This window comes from Netta rufina, assembly GCF_964035555.1.
Source record: "Netta rufina genome assembly, chromosome: 1".
NCBI classification, from domain to species: domain Eukaryota; kingdom Metazoa; phylum Chordata; class Aves; order Anseriformes; family Anatidae; genus Netta; species Netta rufina.
Window position 1 is genome coordinate 159214536 of NC_140123.1, and position 14253 is coordinate 159228788.

A 14253-nucleotide genomic window follows, 5' to 3' on the forward strand; every position below is an offset into this window, starting at 1 on the left:
ATAAAAATAAAAATAAAAATAAAAATAAAAATAAAAATAAAAATAAAAAAGATTAGGAGCTTCTTCATCACTGTTTCCAGCAAAATGTACCTGAGCTTTTCACAGTAATATTAACAAGCCACACAAAGCCATATATCAGTCTGAGTAAGCCAAAGTCAGCAATGTTTCATATGTCTGATACAGAAGATGACTCTGATAGCAGATTATACTCTTATAATGCTGCCTCAGGAATGGCAATGATGCAATGAAGGGTGACAGCTTGGTTGTGTTCCTGTTTCAGGATAAGAATGTGCTTGTTGCAAATACAAACCACCATTTTCCATCAACAAATACAAACCACCAGCTTCTCAGTAGTCAAGTATTTAAAATTTTACATTCTAGCATTGAAAATGATTAACAAATACCCCACTTTTTCAATGTTTCTATGAACGCTGATATAATAAAGGTGAAACTGATAAATAACTCCCTATATATTAGCATTCTTTGTTTCTCACCTCTCCCAGATATTTATCAAATCACTAAACTAATACAGCTTACAGCAAACAGCAAGAGTTAGAAACAACTGAATTTCCCTTTCGCATGCCACACTTAACACACAAATGTTATTAGGTTAAAAAGTTGTAATGTGACAAGTAACTGATGGTGGCAAAACAAAAACTCTTACTGGGCAAGAACCCACAGGCAACTCTCAAAACTATCTTAAACACAGCCCAGATTAAATGGAAGAATGATTTCTTCAGGTAACCAAGGCATCTCTATTGGCTCACATCCCATTATCTATTGATACCATTGCATCAGGAATGCCACAGTCTGTCACTGTTAGTGACAGCTTACTCAACTAAGGCACTAGCATAGTGACCAGAAAATTGACAAAATAAAGGCAATGTGACCACAAACAGCACTACAGGTGGCAGTGATGAATTAATCAGAAGGCAGTTCCCACTTCTACTGGCTATGAGGAAGTCCCTCTGTGCACCTGGAGAGCAGCTGCCAGTCTTACCACAGCTCTTGCTCACTGTAACAGGTGACAGTTTGTCCTTTACAAGGGATCTCAGGTGACTTTGAGATAATCTCTGTAACGAGGGCATTCAGTATCTTTGGGAATAAAGTCCCACACTTTTAAGTCTTCCCTTTAAAAATGCAGCATAAATACACGTTAGGTTCTAGGTTGGAAAAAAAAGCACTGCTTAGCAAATGCATATAGCAACAAACAGGGTAAAATCACCCAGCTTATACAACTAAGAATAAACACTGATTCCAAAACTCAGAAGATCATCAAAAGGAATGCAAAACAATTTTTATCTCCTTTCAGACTCATTTGGTGCATGGGAAGTTGCCTTCCCTTAGAAGTCAAATCTACTCTCTGAAGGTTCCCAAGGGGGGGGGGGGGAGATCAGATAGCTGAAGGCTTTAGGCTGTTATTTTATATTCTACGACCTACAACTGGAAGAATTTAGAAACACACTACTACTTACAGTCTATTAACAGAAACAGCCTTTGCTTTTTGTTGGAGATATAAAACAATTCCAGTATGATGTGGGTGTTGTTTTTTTTGTTGTTGTTGTACCTATGAGATCTAAAAATGTTGAAGAAGAGACACTTCTAAATTATTTTTGAAATTCCTATCTTTAGTTCTATCCTTTATGCAATGTATCTGTCTCCCTCTAGAAATCTGCTTTAAAACATTAGCTAATAAAAGCTTAAAACATGTATTTTCACAAAGGATTTACAAGATTTAATACTATATTTATCATGAAACTGGCTCTAGTATATCAAATGAAGTATATCAAATAATGCAAGCCTCATTTACAAGGAAGCCAAGTAAAAGCTGTTTGAAAAGAACACATTAGTGAATGTGAGTCTCCCAATACTGCAAATGTTTCATGAGAGACAAAACTGTAAACCAGAGAGCTAAACATAAATGAATTCCTGCTGAATGTATGCTATTGAATCCTGCAAAGAGATCAACTATTTTTTTGTGAAGAATCAAAAGAAACACACTTAAAAAAAAAAAAAAAAAAAAAAAGCTGATATCCACGCCATGAGAAAAGATGCATGTTCATTTATAACAGTCCATTACCAAAGCTATTGAAACAAAATAAACAAGACCCACAGTAACAGCTGGAAGGTCACGAAGCTCCTGTCTTCCTTCTGTCCCCATGTGCTCATTCTGGTAATGTTCACACAGATCAGTAGAAGTTACACACACTTTCATACAGAGTGGACAGATGAAGCCCTGTGAAATGTATATTGGTCTTTAAGAAACTAATAAAGACACAAAAAGATCTGGAATCAAATGATGTTCAAATTTTTATGATGAAAGTTCTTACAAGCACTAAAAGCAAAGTCTGCAGCTACTTCCTTTTGGAAGGTTAATTTTTGCAAACTGCATATCAATTCCATGGGGAAAAAAAAAAAAAAAAAAAGAAAGAAAGAACGGTTATTAAGAACATGAAAATAAATCTAGAACACACTTTAAAAGCTAGTACCATGCTGCATATTATTGTTTTCCAGACACCCTTGGGACCCCCTTCAAGTGGCAGAGGAACATGCAGTGTAACAAATCATGAATGGACCATTAAAGGCATCAGATCAGATCCATCATGCAGTTTCCCACAGGCGTTTTCAGATGCATGACAGAAAGAGACCAGGATGGTACACCGAGACTGCAGAAATATCTCTGTAAATTAATAAGCAAATTTACAGCAGAATGAGAGGCATAGGTGCTAGTGCAACCGCACGTCCAAGCAGTATTCCCACTTAGGGAAAAAGAAGCGTCTTTTTTTTAAGCAGAATTAAAAAAAAAAAAAAAAAAAAAAGGAGGAGGGAGGAGATTAAGCATTCTCAACCAGGGATTCACCAAAGCCAGAAGTTAAATGAGATTCTGAAGAACAGCAGCTTTAGATGCTCAAGAAACATCCTGAACCACCTGGAAAAAACTGGGTGTAGCATAACCTGCTGTGGGTCTCTGTGCACACTGCTGGCTGCAGGATGCCTGCACCTCCTTGGCAGACCACTGAAGAGGCAGAGAGAACGGCCTGAACACAGCCCCTGCAGAGGTGCACGTCCACAAAGGAGGTCTGTGGCAGGTCTGTCTAACCACTGCAGCCATGGTATACACTAACAAAAGCGTACACCACAGGTGGACTGCAAACATGCAGTATTTAGCAACCCTTTACTGCAGATGGAATTGCACTGGGACCTAAGGTACAAAGAAAGAAAAGGCTCAAACTTTTCCTTCTTAGACTGCACAGTAAATAAAATACATATCCAGAGCTAACTACAGGTCCATGTGTGACATAGCCCCAGGAGGGACTCAATCAAGTTTTTTTGTTTATTGCTCTTGTTGAGCAATAAACAGTTTGAATTTAACCAACCTTCGTCACTCCTTTTGTTTTGTACTACAACTCTCAAAAGTCAGGAATGATTTCAACCAGGTTTGAAGGGAGTAAGAAACATGAGAAACTATCCAGATTTAATGATTATTCTCCATTTGAATCTTACAGAAATACAAGTTAGAAAATCTAGTTAAGAAATTGGAATGAAAACAAGTCAACTAGATTTCTGGTTTTATGCAATACTGGAGAACCAGGTGGGATTGTAACTATATGAAGGACAGAAAACATCCCGCAAAGCCTAGCTAAGGTGCTTCTGGTGAGAAAGTTCTCTCAAAGAGAACATTTTAGGACAGCTGCACAGGAAAAGGAAGGCCAAGAGAAAGGCTCAAGTTGCATGCCAAAATGCATGAATCTCAGGAAAATGAGAAACCATCACCAGCTTCAATGAATTCAGTTTTAATCAGATTTGGAAATTGTGTGCTAAAGAGAACACCCTACTTGTAACTAATGCAGCAGATGGTGGAAGTATTGACAACTAAAAAAATACTTTTTAATATGTTGTGTAGTATCAACTGAAAGTGACACAGCAGCCTTTGGCCTGACTTGAGTTTAAACTCAGTAGCAAGAAAAACTAATGGTGCAGTAGGGCAGGCACACCAACACTGTTAAAGCACATCCTACGTCAAGAAGATAACCCTACATTAATACTGAGGTACCTTGTGACACCCACCAGCTGTACAGTCAGTGGTATTACACTCATGCTAACAGAGCTGTGCAATTTTAGTCAAACTTTGGAAAGAAACAGTTATCTAATTGCATATTTTTGTGCCATTGTTAACTATAAAAGTAATGAGATTTTAGTCTGTAAAGTAAGAATATTTATTTGCTTCAGGGACAGTGTAAATATGCATACAAACTAGAACTGAACTCACAAATGCATTACATGTATAACATGCAGCAAGAAATTAATGAATGTTTGATTATACTGACTCTAATATGGCTTTGAGAGCTAAGAATTAAGCAGATGCACAGATGGAAGGCAATTAGGATTTTAAACAGTACAGTGAAAAAAGTTCTCTTATCGGTTATCGTAACAGACATAGGAGTATTTGAATCATCGCACACTTCATTCAGTGTAAGAAAGGGCACTTTGCTCCCTTTAATGCTGTAATAGGAGTAATTAACCTTGCACTGCAATTGTATGTCAAGCTTGATACATATTTGCAAGCCAGGTAATCAGGCTATGTTAGCACAAAATAGCTTCAACAGCCAGTGAAGTCAGCTTGCATTTTTAAAAGTTAATATTTGACAACACTGTAAATCTAAAGACATCGTAATATTGGATTGAAGCAAGAATAACAACTTATTCTGCTGGCTAAGCATGGTATACAACACATTAGAAAATAGATAGGACTTGTAACTGGTAGCTTTTTGAAATAAAAAACAGACAAAAATCAACACATTTTCTATTTTACATGGAGAAGGAAATTTCCAACATACGTTACAGCTAGCACAAGCAAGGTAAAAACGAATTACAAGTGTGTAAAAATGTTGAGCCTTGTATTTCCAAACTCATAAAACATTTATAAATGAGGAGTGTTAAGCTGTGTCTCCTTGTTTTTAATTTTAATGATTCATCTCTATGATTACAGGAAGGATTACTTGTGACCATTCAGATTATTTTAATCAAAAGTTACACATTTATGTCATCTACCCTCACTTTTTATTTAAACAAGGACCTATTCTTATGCAATGACACTTGCTAGTATTTACTTTGTACAGCTGTTAATTGAGGTATGGCATCAAAAGGAATGCCCACCAATTTCACGGACCCAAGAAACAAGGTTTACAACTCCAAATCCATGTATCAGTGCACAGTACCTCAGAGGAGCCTTCATTGTTGACATCCACAGCATTTCCTGGTGCAGCAGATGAATCAGAATCAGAGCTCTGAGACCCAACTCTGCCTGGAGTCTAGAAGAGAAAGGAGAGGAAAGATGAAATGTCTGCTGACTGCATTTAACAAAGCATGGCACGCAACTTGTGGAAAAGCCTCTCTTCTATTTACTAAAACAGAGAAGTATTTTCCCTCCACAGAGTAATGAAATGAACAAGCTGACAAACCAATTACCTAATTTTCAGTGCAACACTTCAACAAAGCTTTTATCCAAGACTCAATATATTATACAACAAGAAGACACCAAATGCAAAGGATTTTAACTCACTTCCTCTTATGAACGCTCAAAATGAAACAAAGAATTAAGCTAAAGCCTGCCCTTACATCACTCATTCTGATGTTAAATTAGGTCTCTCTATCAAATAGAACACCAGAAATTACACAATAAACGTTTTCGGAGTGGCAATACCATACTGCTTTCTTGACAACTTATCTACAACCTCAAAGACAAAAAATTAAAGACAATTAAAGAGCAAGGACCCTGCTGATGTGATAAGCAGACATGAAGGCACACTAGTGCTGTAATTTGAAATAGAAAAAATACCCAAGTGTTAAACTTATGGCTAAGTTAAACCATGTTTTCAGTAAGACAACCTACACAAATAAATTCCCATGAGCATGCTGGAAATGAAAACAACATTACTGATTGAAACCATAGATTCAGAGAAAATAAATTCCAGATAAATTTGAAGTACTACTTGATTCAAAAATTGGATAGATGGATCACTGCTTATAAACCTTATTTAAATCTAACTTTGTTTCAAATTAAATTTAACTTCTCTTACTTGTCTCCGCAACTCCACTGCTTGACCAATGACAGAAGGTTTAGCATTCATAAAGCAAGCACTGGTAAATAAATTATCTTAATACTGATACTCAATCCTAGTTTTTACAAAGAACAGAAATTCATTATCTAATTCCATGATGACAACTGAAAATGGGATGAAGTAATGTGACTTCAGCATTTCCAGCCCATCTGGAAATACATGTAATGTTATAAAGGAATTTCTAATTTAATGTAGGGGGATTAAAGACATAGAATTTAAAATACTAAGATTGAAATCCACAGACAGAGGAACAGAATTTGATAAATAGTTTTAGTTTCTAAATCTTGGTGTCTCCAAAATTCTGGTTTACGATTTTCCTTCTGGAATATATCCTTTCTTTTCAGACAAATCAGTCTGATTTACAACATACGTACAACACGAAAGCTTTTCCATACTTGGAAACTGAGGTACATTTTCCTGCTGTGTTCTGTAAAGAAGGTTCTATTTTTCACCTCTTATAAAGACTACAGCCTTGTAATCAAACAAACATAATAAAAACGTCAAGTTTACTGATTAAGGACTTCATACCCAGCGAGATACTGTTAAATTTTAGAACGGCTCCATAGACTGACCCAAGGGAAGTGAGCAGGGCTGACAGAAGCGAGCTATCAGGAGCTAGTGACAGTAACTATGAGAACATCTCTCCTCATTCTGGTCTTTTCTGGGGTCATCATTGAGATGGGAGGTTCCCACTCGAGGTAAGAAGTTTCTTCACAGTGAGGACAGGCCTTAGTGGCCCGCTCTGACCTCGCAGCCAAGCCTGCCCACAGCAGGAGGTTGGACTGCATTTGTGAACCCACGTTCTGCGAGGACAACAAACCCAAAGAGGATGTATATACATGTCTGCATAAAGAAACACAACTAAGTCAGGTGCCACAGCTTTCTCCCATAAAGGAGCTGAAATTTCAAGATATCAGAAGCAGTTTCTTAATGACAGGAATTTTTCAAAAGGCTTTAAAAATCTGAGCATGATGAAAAGGATTTTGTATGGCAATTAGCTACAAAGGATCCTCTGTCCCCCAAAAAGCTGAGAAATTTAACCCCTATCTGTCCCAATACCTACATCCACACGTAGAAATGGGATGAGAAAGTGTCGGCATTAACAGCTATGCACCTCTGCAGTACATGTAATCCTTTACAACAAATGGAAGCCTTTAGCTCCTCTCTTCAGTTCCAAAAACTGAAGAATATACCTTTACATACCTAGCCTCGGACAGCAGAAGAGGGAAACTGAATAAAAGTTGACAGCCTGGACAATGAGAGCAACAGATGGTCTGACCATCTATTGAGGCAGGCAGAATATACCTCTGCTTTTGCAATATCTGACAGCATGCTTTCGGTATAGTGAATCAATCATTTCTTCCCCAAACCAAGAACCTCCCGTGACAACTAAGACAGAAGAACAACATTTTCTTCATTTTATATTGTAACTTCTTAGACGACACAATAGCACAGAGTTCATCAGCTATCATGTGGCAGGACTGTGTTTCACAATGAGACTTGCATATTAGGTTCTGCTAGTTTTAGCACCACAAACTGGAGATTATTACAACCTTGAGGATGAAAGATGATATATTACTGTATTATTACTACAAGGTTGATTAAAATACTTGCTGTATGGAACACCTCAGACATGCTATAATCACACTAAAAGGCACTGCATGGTTTGTCTGATTAGATGTAATATGAAAGAGAGAAATTACTAAACAGTACCTAGTAAAATCCTTTTAATGCTTTAAAAAACCACAATGTGCTCATTTTAAAATGGAAAGCATGATTCAAAGCTAGATTTAGAAAGGTTAGTACACTTCTCATGAGTGGCATGCATAAGAAAGAAGGGTGGGAAGGAAAAAGGTCATTAAGTACCTTTCCACATCAGGAGAAATGCACCACAGCATCCATCTGATAACTAATACAAACTGTCAAGAAAAATTTAATACAAATTTGGAAGGATGTTATGGAGACCAAGACCATAAATGCAACTAACTTATCCTTTAAAGCTGTACTGTAATTTCAATGTGCTTCAACAGACAAATAAAGAATGGGAGGACCGATACATCAGGACTTTTTCCTTCTATTGAGCACCCCATGATGAAATACATTCAGAAACATGTTTAAGCTTGGCTCCCACACCACTGCCATGCCATGTTCCATTAAAAAAATAAATAACACATTGAACAACATACCAAATGGGGCGCAGACTTTGTGAACTAGGGAGAGACCCAGAATGATGTTCTCTGTTTTCAGTTACCTTTCTTATTCTTTACTTAATAAAGCTCTGGGCTATATAGGGGAGCAGAAGAATGACTTATGAATCACACAGGCTTCTGTATATGTATTTTAACATAACTAACATTCGATCCCTAAAGCCACGCATGGAGATATAAGACTGACACAAAATTAGTCTCTAAGCCAACACATTTCTTTCCTAGTTGTCCAAGTTCTGTTTGTTTATTTTGCTGAGAAGCATGCATTTCTACTCATAGCGCTATAGCTGTGGAAATGACATGCTAAACTTCATCATGTTGTTCTCTGTGTTTTCTCCAAACTGCAAGCTAATATAAAGAAACATCATTAACAACAGAAAGCAAGACGAGTGCAGCTTGTTTTCTGTAAAGGAACAGAAAATTATATAATGAATGAGTTGAGTTAATACATTAAAATGACAGAGTATAAATATGGATCTCTACCATCTCATTTTTGCACAGTCATTTATCTGTCTATAGCTACGCTCCATTCACTTGTGAAGCTCTTTCAGCAGTTTTAAATTCAGAATAAATTAAACCTTTGAAAAATATGTTAAGCCTCAAGAATGTCTTAACAAATATAGATTTATATAGTTTTTCCAGCACAGGTTTAAATACTGCATAAGGGTATTACTGCCCAAACCTACTATGGTGTTGAAGCAACTAGCAAGATGCAAGAACAAAAAGATAAGACAGCAAAGGCCTCTGGTATTAAACAACTTTCAGTGCATTTTTCATCCCTCTGTTTTGCTTGTGTCTACCCTTAAAGACATTATAGCCCAAACAAACTCAAAATATTTTTTTCTCTGCAGAAGCTTCCCAAGAAAAGAGCAAGTTTTTTTATTTGGATAGATTCTACCTCACACTTCAAAACAATGTTCTGCAGTCAACATCTTTTCAAGGCCTCCCTATGAGATTTCCAGGTCTCAAAACACTGTAAATCTAATTAAGCACACCTGATAACACTGTCACTTAAAAGTAATTAGCTCGCATGCCAGAATCAGAGTACACCATGTGTACGGAACAGTAGTAGCGTTTACTTCTTCGGAAGCGTGACAGCTGTTTTTCGGCTGCGTTAAAGGCAAGGACTCCCATGCTCGGGGGCACGAAGCCTTCCCCCCACCACACTGCCTGTCCCGTCCCTCGGAGCAGGCCTCCCCACCGCCCTGTGTGAGGGCACCGGCACGGCCACGGCTCAGCACCCACCTGAGGAAACGCGCCAGCCCTGTAATTATAAACGTAACAAAGAGAATCATTGGCACCGTGTGAGACGCAACACACCCTAGACACGTCAATATCTCCAGTCCTGAGGATGGAGAAAGAGAAAAGTATCTCCATGCTACTTGGGATACAGAAATGCCTGCAAAACCTGCCAAGAACCTAAGTGTACCAAGTAGTGTTAGAAACAAAACATCTTACCACCCAAACACAGCACAGTGGCTAACAGGTAGAGATAGCCTGCTAAACACGAAGGATTAAGGCAAAAACTAATGTAAACATTAATCACGCCGGCCCACCAGAGGCATTCTTCACCACAAGATAGGACAGCTGAGAAAGAAGAAGGCCTAAGTAATTAGTTTTCCAAGAACTAAAAATAAATGCCTCCTCCCTACAGAAATGCTCGCCCCCATCTAAGTTTTGGTATCTGGTGAACGTAAGAAGTGGGGTCTGCTCTCTGCTTCAGCAGACCAGAGGCAGCGGTCACCAGCTCCACCAGTAAATGCCCAACTGGGAGGGGAAGCACTGGCCACACAGGGCCTTCGGAGCTGAACGTAATCAGACAGCTCTCCGGGGAATACGTGTAAGTAGGGCTGATAAAAATCAAAATATCTGGACAGGAAAGTTGTCTGTCAGTCATTCCACACAGACCTCTTTCAGGAAGGACTACCTTCTCCCTAGATCAGCATGACAAACGATGCCTGAAACTGAGGAGTGACAAGAGCCTAAATGAAAGACTTTTTTTTTTACAGTGCAAACACACAGAACAGATGGATCTTTGAGATACTACATTGAAAACACATAAAATGTAGGAAGAGCCTGCAGCGAAAGGACCTAAAAGGAGGTCCTGGTTCAAGACAGCACTGAGACTCTAACTTCAAAAAGAAACTGAGTGATGTTCAGTAGTAACAAGTACATAATACTTTCTGTTTTAGAAATATGCCAAAGTTACTGAGGGTATTCTTCTAAAAACAAAAATTAAACTGTGGAGGAAATAAAAAGGTCATCAGCCAACAGGAAGAGTGTAAAAAGAAGCATCTGATGTTTCAGAACGTCAGGAACCAGAATGTCAAGTAAGTGACTGAAACTGCAAACAGCATCTTTTTAGTTTTGGTCTTCCTCCTTTACAGCTTGATGCCAGTCTCTGAACCACAAAAAGACACCTTAAGGGAGAAGTTTACTTGTTGCCTATAAGCCAATAACAAAACAAAAACTTATGTAAGAAACAATGTTTCAGTGACTGCAAGGATTGTTTTTTCAAGGGTTTGTTTTTTCTCTTTTAACCAGTTACATTGATGCCACACAAGGAAGGACCAAGAGGAGGATCCCCTGGCTTTCAAATCACTGCTTCAGAGATAGGAAAGATTTTAATACTTATTTTCTCTGTGCACAAATTTGACAGCAACCAGAGGCTCACTTTTAGCACCAAAGCACATCGGAAGTTATCCTCCCACTTTGCCAACTGCAGACTGTGGGTCACAAAAGTATGTGTGAGGTTATGCGTACAATCACTACTTCTGCTGAAAAGGTTTTTTATGAAATAGGGATTTTTTAAAAGCATAGTTATTTGCACCAATCAAAAGGCCCTTGCAAATTTTACCATTTCCTTATTTATTTTGGGGCAGTTTTGTTTCTCCTCTGTTAGCAATTGGCTCTGCTATAATCCTGCAATTTTGGGAACCCCTGGGGAATGGTTATTTGTTTAAAATTTCCAGTGAAAACGGCTGTTTCTAATACCTGAAAACTTTTATACCGACTTTAGGTTTTCAGCTAAACTTATCACTCAGGGGCAAATCTCCCTCGTACCGAGGTGTTTTGCACATCGCGTAACCTCTCCTCAAAGGCCTGCTATGTCTCAGAACCAACAAAACACCTGGTTAAACGCCAGCAGCTTTTAGTGAGACCGACGCCGAGGTCTCCCTGCTTCCTGGTGCGCCTTCCCACCAGCTCTCCGTGCACACCGGGGGCAACCTTCCCCCCGTGAGGCTGCACGGAGCAGCCAACTCGGGACACGTGCTTGAGGCCAGCAGCCACCGTGAAGTCCCCTGGGCCGCCCGGCAGCCCCCGCTCCTCCTTGCGGCAGCCGCGGGGCGCAGCCAGCACCCAGCACCCGGCAGCCGCCCGGGGAGCCTCCGGGCCGCGGGGCTCGCCCTGCGCTCAGCCGGCTCCGGGGATGCAAGATGGACGCGGGCGGCTCGGGAGCCTCCGGAGGAGCCGCGGCCTCTGCCCAGCGCCGGGCGGAGACACCGCAGGCCCCGACCCGGCTGGGCTCGGCACGGAGCCGCCCCCGCGGCGCCGCCAGGCCGGCGGGAGAGGGAGAGGGAGCGGCGGCGGCCAAGCAGGCCGGGCCGGTGTCCCCCGCCCCGAGCCCGGCCGGCAGCAGGAAGCGGAGCCGAGCCGAGCCGAGCCGAGCCTCTCCCCGCCTCTCCCCGCCGGGCGCCTTACCCGCTGCAGGATCCGCCTGAACATGGTGGCGGGGCCCGGGTGCCGCCGGGCGCTCGCGGTGGCCGCCACGCCGAGGGGAAGCCGCGGGGCCCCGCGCAGCGCCGCCCCCGCCCCGCAGGAGCCCGGCGCGGCCCCGAGCCCCGTGACAGCCGCCGCGGCCGGGAGGCGGAGCAGCAGCCGGGGCGGGACCGCACGGCACAGCTCGGCACAGCTCGGCACGGCTCAGACCGCCTCGGGGAGCGGGGCCCTGCGCCCCGGACAGCCGTGGGGACGCGCTGCGATGAAGGACCTGAACCCCGTCACAGCGCGTGTGGACAACCGACAGAGCCAAACCCGCTGGGAGCTGAATTCTGGGTGCCCCCGTGCTGCCTTACAGCCCCGGGCTGGAGGGGCTGCCCCGTCACATAGCCCCTTATAACCCACCAGGAATTAGTACTTTGCTTACACATAGCTAAAAAAAGAGTGGTTCTATCAAGGCAGAGCCTGTGCTTATTGGTGCTGAGGCAAAAACCCATATGAGGCTTTTGGCAGGAGAGTTGCTACAAAGCCAGTAGCCTCCAGAATGCATCTGAACACATTTGTCATTTCCTTTTCTGTTCTAAAGCTGCAACTTTTACATACGTGATGCAAGGCAAAGGGTCATGACCCATAATACACCTGATCAATGACACACTGTCCTGAGCACAGAAAACACTAAATGCCACTTGCGATACAAAGATTGAAAACATTTTTCCACTCAGGAGCTGACATTTTTCTAAGTATCCTAAAATCCAAGGGTTAGCATGAGTTATGAGCACAGGGCAGGCAGGATTCAGCTGCAGCAGCTTAAGACTTGAAGCACCGTAGCGTTACGTGTTTGAACTGAGTTCACTCCAGTTCCAGGTGCCAGTGTGTTCCCTGCTGTTGTAAATCCTCACATGGGGCAGGTTAAGAGCACGCACTGAGGTGGTGCTGGCTTCAGCTGCTGCGTGGTGACTTCTTTGGTCACATCCATCAGATCATTTTCATTTCTGTGTCCACAGTTTGAAAGAGCTTTAACATTGGCTGTACTATCTGGTAATTGCATCTGTTTCTGAATTTTCTGCTTGGGATTGACAATTGGAACAAAATTGTTTTTGCACAGCTGTACAGTTACTTAAATGTCTAGCCAAGCTGCAGATGTTTACTCTAAATCTATTCAAAATGACTGCAAATTTTAATACGTCACTCCCTTTACTAGGTATTTCAACAAGAGCACTTGGCAACTTAGATGATGAACTGCTGGAGTGCTCAGTTCGCCATGCCAGGTAACTTAAGCGGCCCGTTTGTTACTCTCCCAAGTTGGCAATTCTTCCATCCTCAGAGAAAGGTGACAGAAATTTGAGGACACTAATGAAAAGTGTCCATCGGAGGAAGATTTTCTTAGATGAGTAGTGCAAGGAAATGCATGACCGTTTCTTTGTGTGGATGTTTGTGTGAACATGCACATCTGTCTCCCTGTCCATTCACTCAGTGACTTCTGCATCCAATGGCCAATTTCAATCAAATATGACAGAGCCAGATAAGGCTCAAAGATACTGAGCTCCTACAAATTTCAGCAGGCAACCAGGAAGAGGACAGAGAGCCTACTCATTTCCCCTTGTAAAGGAAAGACTGCAGCTCGACTACCTTTACTAAATACCAAGAATGCACATAAGAATTCACCCTTGGGGCAGACATGAAGAAAAAAAGAAAAAAAAAAAAAGAAAAAAAAAAAAAGAAGAAAAAACAAAAAAGATTTCATCAGTCCTGTTTCCAGTGGAATTCCTCACTTTTAATTATTATGTATATAGTAATGCTTACGAATTAATAGCTGTAGCACTCTCATGCTGTTTGAATACGGTTTATGCCCTTGGGCATGGGAGTTGCAAATTTTAGTTTCATCCAGCCTCATGAACTCTGCAATGGGTTTGGTGCCTTTTTATGGAGTTCATTGGTGACAAAAAGAGCCTTGGACCAGAATCATGGCAAAGACTTTCATGGACGTTCCAGCTGGAAGCGGGTACTTCATCCTCTGAACAGAAGTCAAAGGCTTAAAGTCTGAACTCACATCAACCTCTTGCATACCATTAGCTGCAGAACCCAGCAGGCCTTTATTTCAGCAAACAATCAAAATCAATCTTTTGACTGTATAAGCAGTATTCAGAATGGCCCAGCATGCAGTAGCACCTCACAGACATTCCAACAGAGAGCTGCCTTTTCTT

At 41.3% G+C, this 14253-nt stretch overlaps 1 protein-coding gene across 2 annotated transcripts in view; it reads right to left on the bottom strand.

Annotated features, from left to right (window-relative positions):
* Positions 1-12153, bottom strand: part of EEA1 (early endosome antigen 1) — a 76770-nt gene extending 64617 nt beyond the window's left edge. The window contains exons 1-3 of one of the 2 annotated variants that reach the window (XM_084303716.1): positions 12032-12153; positions 5220-5312; positions 2114-2236 (exon numbers count right to left, since the gene is read on the bottom strand). In XM_084303716.1, coding sequence (XP_084159842.1) covers positions 2114-2236; positions 5220-5312; positions 12032-12055 — 240 coding nt within the window. In that variant the 5' untranslated portion in view covers positions 12056-12153. The remainder of the gene's footprint in view (positions 1-2113; positions 2237-5219; positions 5313-12031) is intronic. The other variant, XM_084303717.1, reaches the window with a different exon arrangement.
* Between the last annotated feature and the right edge of the window lie 2100 nt (positions 12154-14253).